The sequence below is a fragment of the Epinephelus moara genome, chromosome 4, assembly GCF_006386435.1.
Source record: "Epinephelus moara isolate mb chromosome 4, YSFRI_EMoa_1.0, whole genome shotgun sequence".
Lineage (NCBI taxonomy): Eukaryota > Metazoa > Chordata > Actinopteri > Perciformes > Serranidae > Epinephelus > Epinephelus moara.
Window position 1 is genome coordinate 41,020,495 of NC_065509.1, and position 23,447 is coordinate 41,043,941.

Below are 23,447 nucleotides of genomic sequence, written 5' to 3' on the forward strand. Positions count from 1 at the left end.
TTAAACCCTGCTGTAGTGTCCTTAAGCATAACACTGAATCTTTTACAAAAATTAAATTAAAACAACTCTTAAAGAGCAAATGTTTGAGCAGGAACAGAAAGAAGAAAGATTTCTAGTTAAAAGTGAAAACTAAGTACAAATTCATCCAAAGTGTAAATAAATCTGAATAATAAATGAGTTAAAGTGTTCATGTTGGTTCACCTTCAGGCGCTCAGCTCGCCCACGGATCTTTCCCCGTCTTCTCCTGGAAAACAACAAAAGAGGTTTCTGTCACCATCAGCATCACAAAACCAGCTGACAGGAGACATGAACACTCGCAGTCATTAGTAAAACTTATATCAGCGTTAATCACCTGGTACTTCCTGTAGTGCGTCAGGGTGCTGCAGTGCTGCAGTTTGGCTTCGTCCTCGTCAGCGTAGATCAGCTGACACAGGTTACAGAAGTAACCAACGACCGGTCGGACAAACTCTGTGCCTGGGAGAATATTAAAAAAACAACACAGTGAGGGGACAGTGAACACAATTTTTCGACATACCTTGATTGGCCCTGATCCAATCTCTACAGTGTACACTACACACTGAGTGATGGTGGTCAGATAAACTGTGTAAACAGTGCATTTTCTTACCAACAGGTTTGGTGGGTGTCTGCAGTTCTGCAGCGCCCCCTGCAGGTTCAGGCTGTTGTTGCACTTGGAGCAGTGCCTCTGAGTCCTGCAGCTGATCATCAGCAGCTTTCTAAAATCAGACCACAGATCATTAATGAGCTTTTATCTTGTGTTTCTGACCTGCAGAATGAATATGTATACAGTTTACTGCACATACAAACTGAACCACAGGCATGTCTGTAAGAATATCCAGGCTTTACAGCTCCTGCTCTACATCTGAATTTACACTCAGCAGCTGCAACATGCTGCAGGTCTTTAGATGTACCTGTTCAGTTTGTGGTTTTGGAGGATCGCTGGTAGAGTCTGGTTGATGTGGACTCTCTGAATCCTTTGGTCCTGGTTCAGATGTCTCCTCCTCAACTTCAAGCGACTTTTCGTCTTTACACTCGTCCGTCTCTGGAGTCTTTTTGTCTTTACGCTCGTCCGTCTCTGGAGTCTTTTTGTCTTTACACTCTTCCGTCTCTGGAGTCTTCTCTGCTGATCCTTCTTTGTCATGGATCTCTAACTTTTCTTCCTCCTCCAGCTCCTGTCTTATCGGAGTCTCATCACTTGTGGGATCTGTCTTCTTCTCTGTCTTTTCAGGCACAGACTCGTTCTCATGAGTCCCTTTTCTTTTTAGTGTCTTGTTTCCTGAACGCGTTCTAGACAGAGACTCTTTTTCCGGAGCTTTTTTAGCAGCGGACTCCTCCTCAGCTGAGTCCTTCTTCTTCTCTTCAGTCTTTTTATTGGCTGACTCCTTCTCTGGTGTTGTCCTGGAGATCTTTTCTGACCCGTTTTTGACAGCTGAGTCCCTTTCTGGCTTCTTTTCTGGAGAACTTCTGGATGCAGACTCCTTTTCTGAAGATTTCTTATAAGCCACTTTGGACACCGACTCCTCTGGAGTCTTTCTAGACTTTGAATCTTTCTCTGGAGTCTTTTTAGACGTTGACTTTTTCTCTGGAGTCTTCCTCGAGGACTCCCTCCTCCCCTCAGACCTCCTCTCCTCAGACTCGTCCCTGTTATATCTCTCACTCCTCCTTCTCTTCTCTTTGTCCATGGCCATCTGAACTGACCGCCTGTGAAGACAAGTTTGGGATTAATGCCCACAGAAATCTGACAGGTGAACAGAAGAACAAGTGATAGTTTGGCGAGTCTTACCCGTTGGACAGTTTCATGTATCTGTTAGAGATGTTGATGTAGATTTTGGAGCCATTGATGGTGAGAGATTTAGAGGACAGCTCATTCACAGCTCTCAGAGCCTCTGCAGAAGTCGACATCTCAATGAAACCCTGAAACACACAAACACTAAAGATGAAGAGATGCCGTCAAGCTGAAAACATCCCTGAAGTCTCTACAGTGTCAAACACAAGTTAAGAAGTGCAGAGTCTAAATTACATTTCTAAATGCTTTAAAGTTCACAGCATGTCTTCACTTATAGAGGCTTTACCAACTTCACAAGTCACATGAATTAAAGGAAAACAGAGTCTATTACACAGTGATACGGTCCGTAGTTTTCCAGCTGGTGGCTGCTTCATTCTACTAAATTCAACTAAATGAAACAGTGAAAATGTTTTCAGGACAATGATAAAATGTTTGTATTAGAAGTGAGCATCGCAACAAACCCTCCTCGGTTTCTGACCTTTTGGCGTCCAGGGACTCGGAAATAGCGCACCGGCGTCCCAAAATCTTTCACCAACTTGAAGAAGTCGAGGTCACTGAAGTGAGTCTCCGGGAGGTGGTCGAAGTAAACCACTCGGTAGGACGAAGACTGCAAATAAACAAAATAAAGCATCAACAACATGTCTGACCAACAAAACATATTTTTATGGAGATTAATGTTTCCTCCTTACTTTGGGTTCATCTCTGACTTTTTCATCTGCAACAAACCAGAAGATTAAAATCAATCAGGAATGAATGAAACATTATTTAAGGATTAAATATTACACTTTATGATACAATGAATTTCATTTACATAGTACAGTACATTTCATTTTTCAAAGGTTTACCTTGGTCGTCAGACTGGTCTTCTCCCAGTTCATCTAGAGTGATGCAGTTCTCCAGGTCTACTGGGAAATCTCGTTCTTCCTGGAAACAACACACACAGGACGGAGACTGGTGAGACCAGTATCTGATACTTTAACATCATCTGATATCAGTGATTTAATAATTTGGAGTCCAGACGACAGTGTTTTGACAAAGAAATGCAGGTTAGACGCCGTGTCTCTCCGGTTCTTTGGATAGAAAACCTCTTAAAGCCCACCAGGTCATCGACTACTCGCTTTAGCTAGCCGTTTAGATCACATACAAATATAAATGTTTAAACCTTATTTCAATATGGACATGCTACACATCGTTAGCTTGGTTAGATTCTCCACAATTAAATTGCTCAGTTTATTTTACTGAAACCAGGAGCGCCAAAGTATAACACATTCAGATTTACCTGCATGGTAAACAAAAAAGACAAAAAAAAAAAAAAAGTGCTGACTCCCTGCCTTTGAAACGCATGGGAATAACTAGAGGCCCCACGATATGATATTGTTACAATACTTGACTCATAATACAATTAATACAATGCTATTGATTTTAAATGTTTTGTGACGTGTGGAGTTTTACGACAACATACTGCAATATACTGTGATTTATGACCTTTATTTCACCTGCACATCATTTCCCCACATGAAAACTTTGTCAGCATCTGTTTTATCTTTCAAAATTAAAGTTTCCAGCCTTTTCATCTCGCTTCAATCATTTTCACTGCAGCAAATTGTATCTAGTGGACTAATAAGCGACTGATTTTATTATTCCAGTAGGCTACCAAAATTTAATTTGTATTTGCAATATACCAAAAAAAACATATATTCCTTTAGTCAGTAAGGGTCCACAATCAGTTTCTTTCATAAAGACTAGTCCAAGTTGTGAAAGGTTTTAAGAGAATAAAGAGGTGTTGCGTCACTATACCAGGTGCTGGGGCAGCACAATTATGGCCAAAATGATAATCTTGATTATTCTGATCAATGTTGAGATCCTGATTATTTTGTGATTTCAGGGACACAATATTTTCATTGCACTTTCACATTTAAAAAAACAGAGCCCTGATTTCACTTTCACATCACCATGTCTTTTATTACTCTTTATTAAAGTACGATGTTTTATTTTTAAAAGAAGTGTGTGTTGTCTCTACCTTGTCCTCCTCCGGCTGAGTCTCCTCTGCTTCTCTGCTGGATTCTGACTCTCTCTCCTCCTTCTTCATGGATTCCTCCTGTCCCTCTCTTTCATTTATGGGTTTCTCCTTCTCTGTCTTCATGGATACCTCTTCTCCCTCTTTTTCATTAATAGGTTTCTCCTTCTCCATCTTCTCCTGCTTTATTTCTATCTCCTGATCACCAGCCTCTTCATTCTTCACTTTCACCTCATTATCTGAAACAGACATCAGAACAGCTGCTTAAAAATCGGTCTCTGTTTTTCCCCCTGCTTTTTTTTATTTCCAGAGACAGTTTAGTTTTCATTTTTACCTTCTTCACGTGAGTCTGTATTCTCTGCAGGACAGTCGCTTCGCTCCACCTTGTCTTCTTCCTTCTCCTCCTCCTCCTCTACATCAGTGTCATCCAGAGTTTCCAGGTCTTCACCCTCCAGACTCTCTCCATCCTCTCCGATCACCTCCATCCCCTCGATGTCGCTCCCGTCTGCAGACGACCTGCAGGTGATCACGGTCACATTTTTTCACACTTTTTTTAAACACAGCAGGTTGTTTAAATGTCGTTTGACTGATACTAAAAACTCACTCTGCTTCCTCTTCAGGCTCTTCTTTTACTTCAGCTTTAGGTTTGATGTCTTTGACAGGCGCTGGATCAGGATCAGTCCTGGACTCAGAGTCTGGGGAGAGAAGAAGACAATCATCACAATATATTTATACATCATGTGTTAATGATAAACACACAACTGGAGGCACAGTGATTTAGCGTGGGTTAGCTAGCTCACATTATTGCAGGATGATTCATGGGTAACGCTGGGCTTACACTGCACACGGAAGCGCTGTGAAGAGCTCCAATTTTCTGTGGAGCGCTGCCCACTTGCAAAATATAGTTTGTCGTCCAACCATTTTACCACAAAAAGACAATAATAATCGTTTCTCTGCTGTTCATCATGTTGTGTTTTCTTACCAGGTGTCTCAGTTTTCACTGGTGCCTCCAACTTTACTCTGGACCCGTTGCTGGATTTATCTCTGGATCTGGATCTGGATCTGGTGTTTTCCTCTTTAATGGATTTTTCTTTAGATTTCTCTTTGGACCTGGATCTGGTTCTGGAGCTTTTCTCTTTGGTGGACTTTTCCCTGGATTTAGACCTGGTTCTGGTCCTCTTGTCTCTGCCGGATCTTTCTCTGGACCTGGACTTTGTTCTGGTCCTTTTCTCATCATTTTCTCTGGATCTGGACCTGGTCCTCTTGTCTCTGCTGGATTTCTCTCCCTCCTCCTCTCGGTCTTTACTGCTCCTCCTCCTCTTGGTCTCTGTTGTCTTGTCTTCCTTCTCTCGGCTCGAACTCCTTGACCTCTTGGTCGAACTTGTTTCCTCTTCGAATTTCTTTGCTGAAGCGACTCGCCTGCAGAAGGAGAAATATTATGTATCGATCAATAATCTATGGATCAGAATCAGATGATAAAACAACCCATCAGGTCCGTCGTACTCACATGAGGCTCTTGTATTCTCCAGAGAAGGAAACTTGGATGACCTCATTGTTGATCCTCAGGTTTTTGGAGGAGTAATAATCCACCAGCTTCTGAGCATCAGGTGTATTTTTCATCTCTACAAACGCCTGAAAAATCAACACAACTGATGTTTCAATGTGGTGCTACAGTGAGGTACAAGTACTACACAAAGATCATACTGTCTTCTACAAAGGACTTGACTGTCTCCAGATGTAAAAATGTTTAGCTGTAAAATGTTTTCAGAGAACATATGTTTAGTTGAATATTTTGTGCATCTTAAACTAAATCCTGATTGATTTAATGTATTGTAGATTTTAACAGAGTGTAAAAAAAGTGTGAGTGTTTCCATGATTCTACACAACTAAAGCTCATGACAAACCGTAAAAATTAACAAACCATATAAAGATCATTTCCACCAACTTCCACCAAAGCTTTACGAGTGAGTAAAAACACTAGACATCACAATGAACCCGTGTACCAAAACAAATACTACCCAACAGCTTGTACCGTTTGTCATGGTGTTACCAGATTAAAAGGTACAGCTGGTGACTTCTATGACAAAAAAAAATTCACTATAATCTGAAAGAAGAACATGAGACTGACTGTGTGTGAAAAAATCATGTCCTTCTTCCTCTTCCTACTGTCTCTAAAGCCCAGTTCAGACCAATGATTCGCAATGAAACAAAACCGTATTAGAAAAGTAGCAGCAGTATGAACTGGCCGGTCTGAGCTCGACTCAAGCCGGCTGATGGCGTCACCTGCAACTCTGCTGGTCAAATTGCCAGACGTTGGTTTTAGAAAGAGCTGGATCAATGCATCAGTACAACAGACAGAACAGAACCAGTTTGGTGTATCTCACCTTGGACGGCAGGAACAAAGTGTAGAGTGGCGAGCCGAAGCGTTTGATGATGCTTATCAGATCTGATTGGCTGTCCTCTCCTATTGGAGCCGGAGTGAAACTCACCACCCGAGAACTCTGAGAGGAGAAACAGATGACTTTATTTACTATTTACTGTGACTATTATTCACTACTCATACTTCATAACGAGTGTTATGTGCTTTCTATCCATCTCTTGGCTTATAGCTGAGTTTTATATGAAGAATTGTCTACTAAAATATGTTTATGCTAAATAAACACTTAAAAAAGACAGTCATCAAGAGTTTGTAGGATGAAGTTTCAGAAATCGGGTCTTATTTTAATGGTGCAAACACAAACAGTCTGGGTGAGGTGGAACAGAAATCTGCCTGTCGTATTGCTTTAGAGTGAGCAGTGGGTGGATGAATATACCTGGAGAAAGTTAAAGGTCTTTGAGATCCTGAACTCCATCTGCTCTCCGTTTACAGTTGGAGGATAGTTTGTGTGGAACTTCACCAAGTCCTTCGCCTGATCGATGGAGCCCAGCTCCACAAACGCCTGCAGGGTTCACAACAGATTCATTTTTAACAACATAAATGTAGTGCACACTGAAGTTATGCTGCACTGAGCTGCATGTTTGTCTGAAGGGGCTGACTCTTCCAGCTTTTATGTACAGCCTGCATGACGTTTAATTTTCATTTAAATCAACTTAGTTTTTTATCTATAACATTCTCCTCTGTTGAAATGTATCTTACATTCAGCTAACTTCCAGCTTTACACACATGACAGCAATGTTTATACCTAAGTGACTGTGGAGAAGACAACATGTGAATGCGTAATCAAGTTTGTGTCATTAATTTATTTCATTTTCTATCCTAAAATGATCAAAGTTCACTGATTATTACGGCTGAAGAAGAACGGCTGCAGCTGTGACTAAAAAGCAAAGAGGAAAATCGTAAAAACAATTCTTCAATTATTTTACATGTAAAATATATACAATCATTCAAAAGTTTGGAATTACTGCACACAAAAAATATTATTTTCAAGCTACGTACAGATTTAGAACTGAAAGGGCAGAAAGAAACAAAAACCCCAGGTGAATAAGAGCAGAAGGAATCAGGAGTCACTGGTAAAAGAAACTGGAAGCTTAGCATCAACATGTGTGCAAAATTAAACAGGAACAGGTTCCTACGTCAGCGTCAGGAGCACATTAATGCCTCTAACAAGCTGGAATTAACAGGGTTCCTCAAACCTCACAACAGTAACAGAGGTTAAGTCTCGGGTCAGCACTGTTGGAATATCAGCTGAACGTACTGTGGACTGAGAAATTACAGTTTAAACCTCTTCAATCTAACCACTGAGTCGACTGCAGAGGGCTCAAAGGAAAACAGACAAACTACACCACCACGCAAAGGCAAAAGACCTTTACTTTGTGGAAACTGGTGGGTTGTCTTTGCCATTACGATTAAAAATCTGGAGAAAGTGAGGCAAATTCGTGTGACATCACGAACATCCGCTTAGAAAGCTTTGATTACCAACACATGAAGTTACTAGTTTTGGTGTTGCAACTTGCAACTTTGAGGGCAGTGTAGTAATATTGTACAGTTTTGATTTAATTAAATACAAATAGTTTAGCCAAATAAGTCGATGTCCATCAAAGACAATCAAAGTGGTTAAAAAGAACAACTAAGAATTGATTGACATATTCATATTATAAGTTTCATGATTTGTCACAAGATTCTAACTACTCTAGAGTAGTTATAAATATATAGTTTAAATATCACAACTTTATAGTTTTAATATTATATATAGTTATAAATATCACACAGTATATTGTTTACTGTAATCAACAACAAAGTGAGAGATCAAATGGAAGTTAAAGTCTTTTGCATTTGCATGACAAATGTACATGTCTGCAGACAATGTAAAGACAGAGTACCTTAATTTCCAAATAAGGGTCAAAGGTCAAGTCTGAACTACAGATTTTCATGTGGCTAAACACTTTCATTAAAAGCAGAAATACAGCTTTGTGGTTTGTATGCCGCCGCGGACAAGTATAGATAGTTTTCATCTGTCCACATTCGCTTGAAGTCATGACAGTTGACAATGCTGCAACCCAGCAGCACAGAAGATCTTCAAAATGGACACCCAAGAGTAGCGTCACCAATTCAGTATTTGACCAAATGAGGAAATATGGCGTTCATGAGAATGGGACAAACGATCACAAAACCATAATGCCTCTAGCCACGGCCGTCAGCAGACACCAAAAGAACTTGAAGGTCATTTTTCTAAGTTGTACAGTCTGGTGAGTTAAGGTCTTCTGCCTTTGTCGGGCAGAGCATAATGAGAACCCAGCTGCACTGCTGTGGTTCAGTAATGACTGAAGGTCACTGACGCTTTTCTGAACTGGAAAATGTTTTTGAAATCCAAGTTCCATCAGTAACCTCCCCTATCATGCAGCACTGTGGGGACATCGACTAAAAGGAAGTTTAAATCACTTCATTCTTCTTTTGGACCAAAACATTTGATGTCTGAATTATACAGTTAAAATAGTTGTTATTGAAGGAAAGACATAAACAGAACAGCTGATTCTAGACTTTTACTGTATAATACTGTGTCACAGTCTTGTGTGAAAAAGAAACGAGGACTCACTAAAGATGGGAACATAAGGATCTTGACGACCTTCCCGAACGGTTCGGTCAGTTTCCTCAGGTACGCCTCGTCCACAGACTGAGCCGGAAACTTGACACACACCACTTTACTTTTGTCTGCAGTCTGACGGGAAACACACACAAAATATTTGTTACGTCAGGGTTTGTACAGGAGCAGATATGCTGAACTTTAATACTTTCCGACTTCTTTAATCGCTTTACCTTCTTCTCTACTTTTAAATTAGGCTGTGGCTCTGTTAAACACACAGAAAATAACACGTCAGTGCAGTAAAGAGGACGATAATATCATGACCAACAATAACAGAAAAACATAAGATGTCTTTACTATTAGAGCTCTGATTGGCTGTCTGCCGGGCGGGTTGTCCTTCATCTTTCCTCTTCTCTGATTGGTCTTCCACCCTTAAATGACAAAGGAGATTTTATTTAAGATGCTGATCTGTAATAACTAAAAGCTGTTGAATACAGAGACACCACAGTCTTTACAGACAGGACCACACTGCATCAGTTCATAATGTGTTCTGGTTCCTCTTATAGTGAATGTTGTGCGACACTGACCTGATGACTGTCTCCATGCGACAGTCCCAGTTAGGAAACCTGCAGAAGAGACATGACAGACTTTTGAAAACAAAACCAGAGATTATCAAGAAATAAATTCCCAAAACTTTAAATCTTCAGTTCACACTGTGATGACCTCTGTGGTGTCATCTTGCATGCTGGGTGATTCACCTGTCTGTGCTCTCTCAGCAGGCACAGGGTCGTTAGAGACATTGGGAACACCTGAGTGAGTGGTTATTTAAGTCTGGGTGCAGCTTGCAGCTTTCCCTCTCTGACTCCCCAATCTTTTGTTAGCATTTGATCATGGTGTGTTTTCCTTTTGCCACTTGAGCCAGGTCCAAACAACAAATGTAAACTCATTCTACTCCTTTTGTTGTAATTGCTTTTGGGCTCTAAAAGATCGTTGAATTAAACTAATTTTTATGTTTTTTCTTGCACATTTTGCCGGATATTGGAGAAACTGTGGGTTCAGGGAGGTCAATCGGTGGCATGTATTTGTGTCTGGTGGTAAGAACTCTCTGGGGAGAGTTTTACAAAGCACTGTGGGGCTGACGGAAAAAAAAAATAGAGAAAAAGAATCTGGGTTTTATTACATCAACTAGAACAATCCAGGGACACTGAGGCAGATTTTCTTTCATTGTACAAAGAAGAACACAGGATAACAGCAGGTCAGGATGCAAACTTCTACAAACTCAAGTCTTGTCTCAAAACCAAACTAACTCGATCAGAGACAGTTCTGTACTCGTCAGACGCTGTTCACCAGCTAATATAACACTTTACTCATAATGGGTCTCATTCATGAATCTGAGTAGATTTGCACATAAAAAAACCTTGGTACTAAAAACCTACTCTGGATTCATGAACGTCATTGAAAACTCTAATTCGATCACAGGCACAAATATTGTTCGTGAATGCCAATCAAATCATAAACTGACAGTGCACTCTCGCTTGTCAGCAATTAGCATACATCCCTGCCCATGTATAGCCAGTGACCACCATATATGGAGGTGATAATTACGATGGACAGGTGCATCCTGTCGACCTGCGAACATGGATCAAACAAAGAAAGAGACAGAGAGAAAGAAAATCTTTTCCGACACTGAGATTGAAGATATTTTAGGTGAAGTAGGGTTGAGAAAAACATATTTTCTTCTGTTAGCAGTAATGTGACAAGAGACAGGTAAATCAAAGGCTTGGAAGGAGGTAACTGGTGCCGTTAACTCTGCGTTCTCTGTTGTAAGAACCATCCTAAAAGTTAAACAAAAATGGTTCGACTTGAAATTTGATGCAAACAAACTCACTCGTCACAGTTCTCTGCTGCAGATGAGCGCACATCTGCACCTCTCTGTCAGTTTGCCCTGAGCCTCAGCATTGTTTGTCATTGCTGTAAAATCAAACCACTATTAAAACATCTTAACACAGGCGGTCTAATGTCGGCAATAACCCACCATTAAGTTTAACAACAAGTAAGATAGTCTGGTGTAAAACCAAGCCGTCTTCCTCCAACTCTCTGCCAGATTCAGATTCACCGACTGCCCGGTGTGAGCGGAGACAGAAGCCGAGATGCTTTCCCACGTCCACAGGTCTTTTTAAACCAAAATTCAATTTGGAAAAATGTTAACGTCTGTGATAATTGAATGAAATAAAAATGACATGCAATTTGGGGCTGTGGTGCATAAAGAGGGCAGAAGAGGAGCGTGTTAGTTTGTTATTTCATTTATTCAGAGAACAGCGCTTTCTAGTTTTGTTTCAAGTCTATTTAAATAACTCATTCACATTTTTAAGAAGCTTAAATCTGCTAAATACCAACTAATTTAGCTAAATGTGTTTTATTTCTAATCTCTTGTCATGTTTAACCTACATGTTTCAAAGGCATCTGTGTATTGTGAACATAACAGAGCACAATATGAATAAAAATTGTAATTTCTAATAATGACAAGCAATATTTATGTGCAAGATCTTATTTACACAAGCACTACAAGCAGTCAGAAGCAGGTGTAGATTTTGTTAGCACGTACGAAAAGATCGGAGCTACTAACATATTGTGCAGCCTACTAACAACAGTGCGGCCTAACTCAGTCATGCCCTGCGATCAAAGTTGTGTGTAAAAACAGTAGCCAGAGAGAAACTTACTGTTGCAGCAGGGTGAGCTGTCCGTCCGCATGATGAGGCCCGTTTATATGTTTAATCCACACCTGAAAAACAAGAAGAAGGAGCATATATAACTCTGTAACACTCGAGTGATTCCACCTGACAGCTGCAGCATCCACACAGAAACCTCTCCCACCCCCACCCCCCATCAGACTCTGAAGAGAGAGGTTCGAGGAGGAGGACAGGTTTCCTTACCTTCTCTGACATCACAGTGATATCACACAGAGAGCATGAGTACGGGAACATTGTCGGAGATGTCCCGTGAAAGTCCATCGCTTTTTTCTTGGAGGGCATCAAGGCAGCGGACCAGCTGCTGTTGCTCCAGGTGGACGAGGTCTCAGACTGGTGCCCAACTTGAGTTTTTGGATGGAGCTCTTTAGGCGGAGGAGCTGACCTGTGATCGGCTGGTTCCGGCTGAGAGAAACGGGAAGGACGAGTTCTTTTGTTTCTTCCTGCTGAGCTGAAAGAGGGCCGTTCTGGACCGGTATCTCTGCCTGTCTTACCATAGTCAGAGAGTCCTGGTCTGAGGTCGTAGTCCTGAGAGGAAACTGGACCGGAGTCTCTGCTCATGTTGCCATAATCAGAGGGTCCTTGTCTGTGGTTGTAGTCCAGTAAGGACACTGGAGTGGAGTCTCTGCTCGTCTTAGAATACTCTAAGGTGCCTGGTCTGTAGTTGTAGTCCTGAGGGGACACTGGAGCGGAGTCTCTGGCTGTCTTGCCAAAATCAGAGGATGCTGGTCTGTGGTTGTAGTCCCGAGAGGAAACTGGACCGGCATCTCTGCCTGTCTTACCATACTCAGAAGGTCCTGGTCTGTGGTGGAAGTCCAAAACATAGCTGGAGGATGATGATGACAAGGGTGGGTCTGTTCTGACAGAGCCGCAGGTCCTGGGATTCCCCCAGCGGTCCAGCTCAGAAGAAAGAGGATCTGGTGTCACGTGGTCCAAAGGGTACTGAAGCGGCTGGCTGTGGGGATCCCAGTCGCCGGTGGAAGGGCTGAGAGCAAGTCGACGGGAGGAGCTAGGGAGATAAGACGAAGAGGAGGAGGAGGAAGGAGGAGATGGAGCATTGGGAGGAAAAGGTCTGATGGTGGCCCTCTTTCCTTTGATCTGTTTGAGGACTTGAGGCAGGGACTCGATAGTGAGGACGTCTTCAGGTAGCTCAGCCAGCAGAGCCAGGTCACCTGGCTCCAGACCACAGCTGTTCAGGATGCCGAGAGCGCCATCCTGGGTCCACTGAGCTCCTCTGGAGGACGAGGAGGAGGAGGAGGACGGGTGGGACGAGGCGAAGGACTCCTGAGGTGGCCTGTAAAAGTCGTTATCCGATGAGACTTGACGGCGGTCTGCTGAGCCATACGGTCCGGGGTCAGGTCTGCGATCGGAGTCAGACGGCGGCCGCCTGTACGGGTAGTTGTGAGACATGATGGGAGGAGAAACGCTCAGGGCGTTTCCTGCAGACAGAAGGTGTCAGGGAAGACAGGAGATGTGAAATCTGACTTACAGAAAAGTAAAAAGATGATGATTCATCCTGAGAGAAAATCAGCTGAAAACATGAACACACAGGAACACGAGCTGTTCACGTGAGTAAAAAGTAGAGAGGATACCTGATGATATCTTTGTAACATCTGAGACGTGTTGTCGAGAGGAAAAAATGAATTAATCGTGTAACAATACATAAACATTTGCTAAACTTCTGACCAAAGTGGGTTACCAAGGTAACCAAAACTAAACATCCATCTTTAGAGTTCAACCAGATGAAAAGAGAAAAAGAAAAATGCACATCACAGTTTCACTGAAGGTGACTTTGTCTAGTTAACAGTCTAAAATGTGAAGATATTCAATTACTATTGGAGAGCTGGAAAGGCAAGAAACTCTAAATACCTTAATGCCAAATATATGTTTAAAAACTATGTCATCACTTTTTAGTTTGTCTTTTTCACACTTAATTCTTTACGCTCTGATCAGTATATCTCTTGGTCTTTTTTGCAAATTCTCAAATATTAAGCATTGTAATGTAACACTGGCTTTAAAAATCGTGTATTTTAATTTTAAAACAAGTAAAAGCAGTAAAATCTCACATCAAAAAAGCTGAAACCATCAAATATTCTACTTTTTTCTGCTTGGAAAAACAACTGAAAGGATAGATCAATTATCCAAATAGATGCAAATTGATTTCTGCAATCGATCCTTTGACAAATTGCATGTGACACGGTTAAATAATACAGTTTTTAAGCCCCAACAACACGTTGATTGAGGTTTTCAGAGGGTAAATAATTGTCGATCAGAGAAGAGTCCTGTCGATCGATACATATAAACAGCAGTGTCTGTTGTTAGAATGAGGCTAACAGCATTTGCTTACCAAGCTAACGTATCCAGCGTCAACACAGTTAGCTAGCGGCTAACAACCGACAGAACAATGTCTTCTCCGGGTGCTTACCTTAAATTAAAATCGGAGCTGTGTTAAATAAAGCGCACAGTCGCTTCACAAAGAGAAGAAGTAAAACGTTCACAGGTGAAAATGCTGTTTTAGGCGAAGACAAATGTAGAAATGTCGAGACCGTTGTGACAAGCTAACCGACTGAAGGTAACGTCCTTCTTCATCTTCTATTCTGTGTTTGGTAACGGTTAGCAAACAAAGAAATGGCGCCTTACCGCCCCCTGTTGGTGTGGAAGCTACACCGGAAATAAAAAAAGAAATGATAATAATAATAATAATAATTATTATTATTATTATTATTATTAATAATAATAAAATAATACTTATTATTAATAATAATAAAATTAAGTACAATAAATTAAAAGAAAATGTATTGATTCAAGTACAATAAACTAAAATAAGATAATTTTAATTAATCAAACTGAAATAAAATAATATTTCCAAGGCTCATAATCAGGTCTCTCTACTCAGTATTTTTCTTAATTTTTCTTCCTGTTGTGCAACCTTTGATGAGGTTGATGAGATGCTGCATTCCATTGGCCTTACTGGGAAAAATGATGCTGGATTTAAGTGCAGCTAACATATTCAGCTATATATAAACACAGCACTGTTGTGGCCACCAAAGAGTCCATTGCCATTGTCTGAAATAATCATTAAGTCAACTAGATGGGAAAATATTTTACTCAAGTCTAACAGGTAATATCAGGCCCACCATGAAGTTGTAATATTTTGAGGGAAAAATTCAATTAAATTCAATTCAATCTTATTTATAAAGCCCAACAACACAAATCACAATTTGCCTCAGAGGGCTTCATATAGCGTACGACATCCCTCTGTCCATGCCCCCTTAAAGTCTAATAGTTGTCGTCCCCTAACTGGGATGTCTGAATTTCTTATGTTGTCAGTGTCAACCATCAGGTGGCGCTGTAGGACTATTTTTCAAACTAAATCAATGAAACAGTCTGAGCGTTTAGCTCCTGTCCATCATCAGTGCTCTTTGTGTGTTTTAAAAGACAGAAGACTCAAAGACATCCAAAGAGACACTAAAGTAAATATAACACTGGTCCCTGTTCAGTTTTACGTCTCTTAAATGAAACACTGACGGTTAGTGTGATACGACTTTCTAACAATGTAACTTATTCTGTTCTAAAATGTAGGAATGCATTTTTATTATTGTCTATGTACTAAATAAAATGACCCTTTTCTCAGAATTCTTCTTTGACTGGCATCTAGAATAAATATATTACTGTTATTGTTATTTTGGGTACACTGAGTGGAATCACTGGCATCTTAAAATCCATCTGTAGTTTTCCAAATACAGTGCAGGAAACATACTAAACTTACAGTAAAAGACAAGAAGACAAATTGATTTAGAGACCGATACATGAGATGTAATTCTGATTTATAATGTGCAAATGTATTTATTTATGATCTATGAGAATAAAAAATGTCCAGACAATATCAGCTGCAAAGTAAAATCAATATCTACAAATATAATTGTTGCTAAACCATCACGCACCACAAGGTCCATTTAGCAGCTGTTCTAGAGCTTTCAACAATACACACACACACACACACACACACACACAGGGATATATATAAGGATATCCATGATGGTTTAAAATATAGGATAGAATAGAAAGCCTTTATCGACATTGTACAAAGAATATACAACAAGATCAGGAGTGTTTCATCTGATCAGGTGCCAACTAGTCAAAAAAACAAACAAGTGAAAAAAAAACAGTCAACATAATCTGAAATAAATCATGTTAAAAAAATGGCGGTCCCAAACTGTTACATGTACAATGAAAAGTAGATTATAAATGGAGCACTGCACCATGATGTGCTGTAGAAATACTCACTAAGATACCACAACATACAATAAAAGTAAATATACTAGGAGAGTAGGCTACTAGTTACTATATATTCTATATAAAAAGTGTTGACATATAAAGAATGGACTTTTTTAACTACACTTTCCTTTCTCCTATCATTGAACCAACCAGGACAGCAGTATCAGCAGCAGTAGATGTAATACTTTTAGTATTAGTAGTACAACAGGAGTACAGCTGAGTTCAGCAGGTGGAGCCACAGACCACAAGTTACACACTGAGCTCTCCTGCTGATTCATATCAAACTGTTTGCAGAAAACACAGTTGATGATATTTGACATTAAAATCTGCACAGTTCAAATTGTTTCTATCGTCTACAGATATCTGCTGATTTACTGTGTGTTTGTCAAATTCAGTAAACAAACAACAAAATTAAACAAACAGTTTGCAGCTCCGTCAGGTTTCAGCTTGCTTCACATTAATTTACAGAAAATGTCCTTTAATTTAAAAACATACAGCAGTATATGTTTGAGCTGAACACAGGATACTATTCCAAGTTTAATACGAGCGGCATGAAGAAATAAAGACAAATACTATTGGTCAGTGTGTAATTATTGTATTTAAATTAATCTGTAAAATATTTTTCCCAATTTAAAAATGACAGAAAGCCTTCACTTAAATCCAAACCTGTAAAAATATCTAACAACATGCTGCACAATTAAGAAATTATTGATTATTATTATATTTAGCAGCACCTGAACAAGGGAGAATGTAGTTTAGTGTTTTATAATGATATAAAATTAAAAATTAAAACTTGCAGGTGAAGATTGTGAGACATAAAGCAAAGAATCTAAATCAAATACATAAAGAAATAATACAAATATCAAAATAAAATAAATATTTCATAGAAATCAACTGATAAAAAAGTCAAATTTAAGTTAATTATAATTCAATGTGGAGAATTAAAAATCCTTTTTTATAACAGTTCATTAAAATCCTGACATGTTCGGCTCATTTGTGTTCCCAAAAATGTTTCTGTGTAAATGAAAAAGAAGAATGATTATTATATTTCTGTATTTCTTCAGCACATTTTCTGCCACACTGTTGTAGGTCTCAAAATATTTGGTGCAACCATCACAGCAGTTTACACTCAACACTTGATTCGTCCGTCGCGTGTGCAGAAAAACATTTAACAGCAGTGAACAGATTCAGTGACCAAAATGACATTTGTATTTATCACCGCTGCAGTTTCAGTCACGTTTCAAAGGGATTGTGTTTAATTTAATTTCTCCTTTAGAGACTCATGTTGTAACTCAGCAGTAAAATTATTTCTACAGAGCAACATGCAGGTTTCTCACTGTCAGTGCGCGTCTGTTAACAGTCATGTAAAATACAAAAATAAAAACAGATATAACAACAGAAAGTAAGGACAAATGTCTCGACACAACAGACTCATGTCGTAGAATCTCTCCTGTCTGACAGCAGAAATTACATCTGATATTTGCTCTTATGGAATAATACTCTAAAATATACAATTTAAAGATGTTTGTTTGCAGTAAAACTCACCCTCACCTTGTGTAATGTAAATGACCGGTGATGGCAGGTGAGGTAAATTGAACAATACGTGAGCCTAAGTATTAAAATAAATCAATAAATAATACATGTTCAACTGATGTATTAATAAAATGCAAACTACATGTGATGTTTTTGAAAACAAGACAACTGAAATGAGCAATTTAATAATCAAATCAAATCAAAAGTACGCCAAGTATCACAGAAAACATGCATCACTGATTCATTTTACTTACTTTTTATTTCTGAAATGTTCTCAAGATCTTTATTCAACACTAAACTACAAACCTGATTTAAAATTCTTTCCTTCAAAACAGTTTGTAATAAACCAGAATGTATTCTATTGTGTTTATTTTGTATTTATTTCAGTACAGTTGTTTACTCTTATTTGTGTATTTATGAAGAAAAGAGAAAGAAGAGGAACATTTTTTTCCTGCTCAGTGAATCTGAAGCGTGGACGCTGACATGTTGACGTGAGGTTAATTTGTAATTAGCTGGTTAATTGTCAGCATGTGGAGGAGCTGATGACACAGAATTACCTGTATTTAAACACCTGTGTGTCCGTTGAGCCGAAACATGTCTGCCAATAAATGATGAAATCAACTGATTCTGGATCTGTCTGTTTCAGGACGGCAGCGTGCCTCAGTGTACTTTGAGTTTTTCATATTGACAACTGAAAATGACGCAGGCTATAGTTACAGTTAAAGTGGCTGATTAAATCTTCAGCTGTAGCTGCTGAAGAACAAACTGTCACCGGCCTGTGGCGGTGGTTTCTGCTGGTGTTTGTGCTGATGCATGACGAGACTGGAACACATATTCTAATTCAAATCACTGGAGCATGATGGTCAGAAAGTCGGCCATTTTTATGTGTCACACAACACATTCTCACTCCGACCTCGTCACATAGACGTCCAAGGTACCCTGGGTGTGTTGGTTGTTGACGTTCTGGCACGCCGTGTCAACTTCAGCCTGTTACATGCATTGTCTGTTTTCAAAATACACTTCTGTTTTCACAGGAAATGTACAGTTTGCATACAGTCTCTTTCAAAATAAAAGCACTACATTGGTACAACACCACAATTTTTTTTTCTGTCAACAACAAATGTACGTGGTTCAACCCAGTTGTCAAAATCCAGCGCTTGGGCTGTGACTTGGGGCATCAGATACAACCGAAAAAACCCTCCTTTAATGTTAGCATGCGGCGAGACAAGAACGAAAATTAAGGTGGTGAAAGTCCGACGGGGGCAGGCAGGAGAGGTGGTGGTCGATGGGTCCAACAAACACCGACTTGCACCCGTGTTTGTGTCCCATGAGATTATAAAGCCAAACCCTGTTCTTTTTTCCTAAACACAAGCACATATGTTTGCTGTTGAAGGAAAAAATAAACGTCAATATGCAGTGTTGTACCGACGTAATGCTTTTATTTTGAAAAAGACTGTATACAAACTGTACCTTTCCTGTGAAAACAGAAGTGTATTTTGAAAACAGACAATGCATGTAACAGACTGAAGTTGACACGGCGTCCCAGAACGTCAACAACCAACACACCCAGGGTACTTTGGACATTGTTTCTGCACGTGGAAAGTCCATGACCAAACGTCAATATGTGACGAGGTCAGAGTGAGAATGTGCTGTGGGGTTAAGTTTCGCCAACACACCCACATGGTTGGGTTTAGAAAATAATAACAGGGTGTGGCTTTATACTCAAATGGGAACCAAACACCGGCCTCCTGGGTCAAAGTTGGTGGTTGTTGAACCCGTCCACCCTATTTGGACTTTTCACCACCTTAACGTACATTGTTGTCTGGCCACGTTTCTCCCTGACGCTGCCAAGCACCACTGAACAATAATGGCGACTGGCTGCACATCATGCTGACGTGAAAGGACGTCGAAGTCACTGACCAAGCGCCAGTATTCGACAACTTTGGAGTGAACTTCATCATAAACTTCTGACTAAACAAACCGACTTGCGGCAAGTCGCGAACTCACTGAGGTGAGGTTTAGAGGTAACAACCAAATGAGCAGTGGAGCAGTACGTTTTCAAATAAGCAATCCATTACCATAAAAATATTCCCGTAACTGTTACTTGCCCGTTTCTTTCGTTGCCATCGCGTGCTTGTTGCATGAGAGTCGCTACTCAGTGGACAGCTAAGAGGCAGGGAGAGACTGCGGGGAAAACAGCGTGTGGAGATCAACGTGTTTTCACATCTAACTCTTTAATTTTGTATGTCAAATTTGAAATACATGTGTTTTACGATGAGTTAATATGGCAGTTAAATGTTGGTCCTAGTTTCATGACAGACAGAAACTTGATTAGTGTACGGTTGTATTTTTCTATTTAATAAAAAAAAAGTATTAAAAATTGGCCAAAACTGACTTCTTGAACTATTGAGTGTGACATTTTCGTTTGTACTGGTCAAATGACCACAGCAAATAGCCCTTTTCACTCTCACTCTATTTCTCTGTGCATTTCGACGAGACAGAGTACCCTGATGAAGACTCTTTGGTCGGTGTTGTGATATTTGCGAATTTCCAAAAACCTTTCCTAATGTTTAAAGGTAGGTGTGTTTCCTCTTCAGAGCAGAAATGTGGCCTTTTCTTTGGGGCACACATCTCCACCACAGCCCTGCAAACTGTTGGTGAATTGGTTTGCGTATAAGGTATCCATGACAACATACAGATCCAGCTGTAAACAGTTAAGAGGCCATATGTCGCAAACTGCTGTAAAAAAAATCAGTTGAAATATGTAGTCTGAACGCACTGTACACATGTCCAAAGATTGCTATTAAAACCCAAATAATATCAGCATATCCCACGTCTTCATTGGCCTAACTTGCAATACCTAAACAAGATGGAAACGTTTAGCTTAGGCGGCTGGAAATATTCCCATACTTTGGTTTTGTCAGGAGGAAAGATGGCAAGAACACTGTGTCTGTAGGAAGTTGTTCTAAAACTCTTCCCACTCCTCAAACTCCGATCTGAAACACCTCAACTACCACGAAGGACAGTACAACAACGTGAAGCTCCAGGAAATACACCCCACCAATAGTGAGCCCTCTGCAGCCATGGAGGTCGGCGGTAACGCTACACTGGCTAAACAACCAAAACTGGATTTTACTCGTGGTCAGCTGCAGCTACAAAGAAGCGATGAAGCTTGTGGTTGGATATGTGGTGGACGAAATGTTGCTCCATGAGTGACTCTCTGTCTTTCTGGCAGATCTTTGGGAAAATAGCGCTTACAGGCAACAAAAGACCCCTAGGTAAAATAAATAAATAAATAGTTAAATAAATAAATCAATAAATAAAAATCATTTGTACATTATCGAGCCTTAGCTACACTTACCGGTGATTTTTATATATTTTTTATTACATTTTTTTTCTTGCCGGCGATTAGCCTGACATTCACAATCTGAATTTTGGGGAAATACGCAACTACCAATTTTATGGGGTGTAGAGGAAGAAGAAGAAGCGTGTCTTTAGGGGCCACTATTCTGTTAGATGCCGTTGAAGAACTCAGCCCGAACGCCAGACGAATATGTTAGCCACAAAAAAAACACAATTAAGTTACATTTGGGTTTTACACATCATATTAACGTTTCTAAAGTGACGCAGTACATGAGCTAGCTTTGCCGCTGGCAGGAGGAGGGGATGGATGGGGTGACACCTTGGTGAGTGACTGCCCAACTGCAGATTCAGACCACTGATCGAGATCAACAAACAACAAAACCGGTTGTGTTTTTAGCGTGTCATTGCTCTCTTACTATCAGGGACTGTGCCACCAAAACCAGGTGTTTTCAGCCAAAACATGATTTTTCTTAACTATAACCAAGTGGTTTTTGTGCCTAAACTTTATCACACGTTAAGTTCTAGCGTATCTGCCACATAATAACGTATAAATGTATCTGTAGTTTACAGAAACATACAATGCCAACATTTATGGCGACTGGGTTGCAAGACCTACATTGCCTGGCAAGAGTGTGATTGTTTTCAATAAATGAAATATTGTATTTTATGTTGCTGTGTGCGTATTTTATCAAACATTGCCCAGTTTATGTAGTGACCATTTCCTTAAAGCAATAAGCCACTTGAGGCTGTGATTTACAGTGGTTTTAGAAGAGTACGGGGGTGTTAGGCATTCAGCTCATGGCTTATGGCTTAAGTATAGCACATTAATGTTGTACATCATGATGTACAGTTTCTTGAATCACGTAGTCTTATCACAAATCTCTGCGGTGTTTGCTTGTCAACCAGACGTTAGCTGAATTATTTCTTCTTTTCCTTGGTATTCTGGGGCTCGTTACCACCAAAGTTGTTATTATTCTGTTGTGACCAGATGGAGAAACGAACGTCTGGTTGGAGCCAAGATCTCAGATTTTTGCTTTATTTATAAGAAGAGAAAGAGCAGCTTTCACACGGAACTGACAAAGAAAACAACTCTATATCCACAAAAGTTCTTCAAGCAGCCCCACGAGTGGAAACATGGAAGAGACGAGTGGACGGAGGGACGGACGGATCTGAACGGGACAAACCTTCAGTCTGATGCGTCTGATATGGATTCACACACTCGTCCGTCAAGTGATTAAAAGTTGTTTCTGTCTTTAATCAGCTGATGGGTGTCCAACGTGTCGTCCTGAGGGGATAATTAAGATCTGCTGCTGATGGAGAGTTAATGCCTCATCATTTCTAACAGCATTTATTAATACTGAGTTATTCAGGTGTTTTCACTTCTGCTGGGAGTTGAAGTAACTTCTGCTGCTGGTTTTAAAGGGACAACCCCTCTAAAATCTGACTTTTAGACTGTGTCCTGCACTAACCTGTCCAAACTTCTCTTCAGCTTTAATAATAATATTAACAATAACCTGATGTGTCTGTGTGTCCTCAGCGTCTCTCTGCTGTCTGTCACACTCACACAGTCAGAGTATGATAAATGGATGTCTCTGCATTATGTATGGATGTTTTGTTGGGACGATGTTCATCCGAGCACTTAAGTCTTTCCAAACCTGATGCGCTCCTCCTTCAGGTTTCTGCCCCATTTCCCTCCACTCCTCCTTTTCCACTGCATATACATCTGCAGCAACATAAATGTTTAAATCCACTGTTTTGTCTGCGCGGCAGTTTGTTTTGTCATTAAAGTGGAAGAGCAGCTCACGTCATTCGTGTCCTCTTCTGAAAGACAAATCTGCTAAGTGAAATTAAAGTAAAATATTAATCGGATGAGTTAATTTATATTTATGTGACACTTTGCATACAATAAATCGAGCTGAAGTGAATCAGAACGGTTCAGTCATGAGGAAGACAGCTGAGAAAATAATCACACCGTACGTAACTCTGCTCACACTTTGTTTTAAGTGCATGTCGGTGATGAGAACACAAGAGGAGTGAGACAGGCATGTGGGCTGACTGAATCACTAGAACCACGTCATTAAAAAGTTTAACTAACAAGATTTGTTTTCTGAATCGTATAGTGCTTGATCGGACCTCTGCCTGCACGTCGTCCCTCTCACTGAACTGAAAAACAAAGAGTCCTATCCTGTTATGTACAGCACGTATATTTTCGTGACAACTAATTGTTAAATTAAATATTTTGTTCTACTTCCTACTTCAGGACATGAGAGGGAGAGGGGCGGGCTTGAGCCACTGTCCAGTGACTGAACACACAGTCACTCACTCATTGAGTCCCTGCACTTTTCACACCTGTGTTTTCAAGGCGTCCAGCTGACCACGTGCTCAGATTTCATTACTGCCTACGTCACATCTGCTGGAAGAACAAAGGGTCCCACGCACAGTTATTAGTCTGTCACGCGGCAGTCTTGTTCTACCAGCAACTAAATAAAAATGTTTCAATACCTAATGTTATTGCTATTTCAGCTGTTGAGATTAGCAGGACATTTGCAACGTGACTTTTAGTTCCTGAACACACCAAGCTCACTTTTTTCTTGAACGCATCATGCTCGTTTCACTTCCTGAACACCACCAGTGGCTACTCAGTGAAGACTGGGACATGGCCTTTGACCCTGTGGGAGCTATGG

General features: G+C 40.2%; 2 protein-coding genes across 3 annotated transcripts in view; one reads left to right on the forward strand and one right to left on the reverse strand.

Annotated features, from left to right (window-relative positions):
* LOC126389234 (NACHT, LRR and PYD domains-containing protein 3-like) overlaps nt 1–23,447 on the forward strand; it is a 225,356-nt gene that overhangs the window by 137,210 nt on the left and 64,699 nt on the right. The window lies entirely within an intron of this gene.
* LOC126389232 (uncharacterized) lies at nt 33–14,184 on the reverse strand. Of its 2 annotated transcripts, none has more exons than XM_050042804.1 (22): nt 14,015–14,184; nt 11,776–13,028; nt 11,563–11,624; nt 9,430–9,468; nt 9,200–9,273; nt 9,076–9,107; nt 8,855–8,977; nt 6,635–6,760; nt 6,206–6,322; nt 5,329–5,453; nt 4,804–5,240; nt 4,426–4,516; nt 4,156–4,337; nt 3,825–4,060; nt 2,650–2,728; nt 2,494–2,519; nt 2,283–2,411; nt 1,802–1,932; nt 930–1,719; nt 626–734; nt 353–474; nt 33–244 (listed from the first exon to the last, which is right to left on the reverse strand). In XM_050042804.1, the coding sequence occupies exons 2-22, from the start codon at nt 12,997–12,999 to the stop codon at nt 212–214; spliced, it is 4,287 nt and encodes a 1,428-aa protein (XP_049898761.1). In that variant the 5' UTR covers nt 13,000–13,028; nt 14,015–14,184; the 3' UTR covers nt 33–211. The 2 variants fall into 2 exon arrangements, with proteins under 2 accessions (XP_049898761.1, XP_049898762.1); XM_050042805.1 differs by having other exon boundaries at nt 13,937–14,184.

What these genes read in the sequence shown, in the direction of transcription:
- LOC126389232 (XM_050042804.1), bottom strand. Translation starts at nt 12,999, where the DNA reads ATGTCTCACAACTACCCGTACAGGCGGCCGCCGTCTGACTCCGATCGC. An exon ending in GGAGAATACAAGAGCCTCAT is followed by an intron (nt 5,241 to 5,328) that starts GTGAGTACGACG and finishes CTCCTTCTGCAG; the next exon opens with GCGAGTCGCTTCAGCAAAGA. An exon ending in AAGTCAGAGATGAACCCAAA is followed by an intron (nt 2,412 to 2,493) that starts GTAAGGAGGAAA and finishes GTTTATTTGCAG; the next exon opens with TCTTCGTCCTACCGAGTGGT.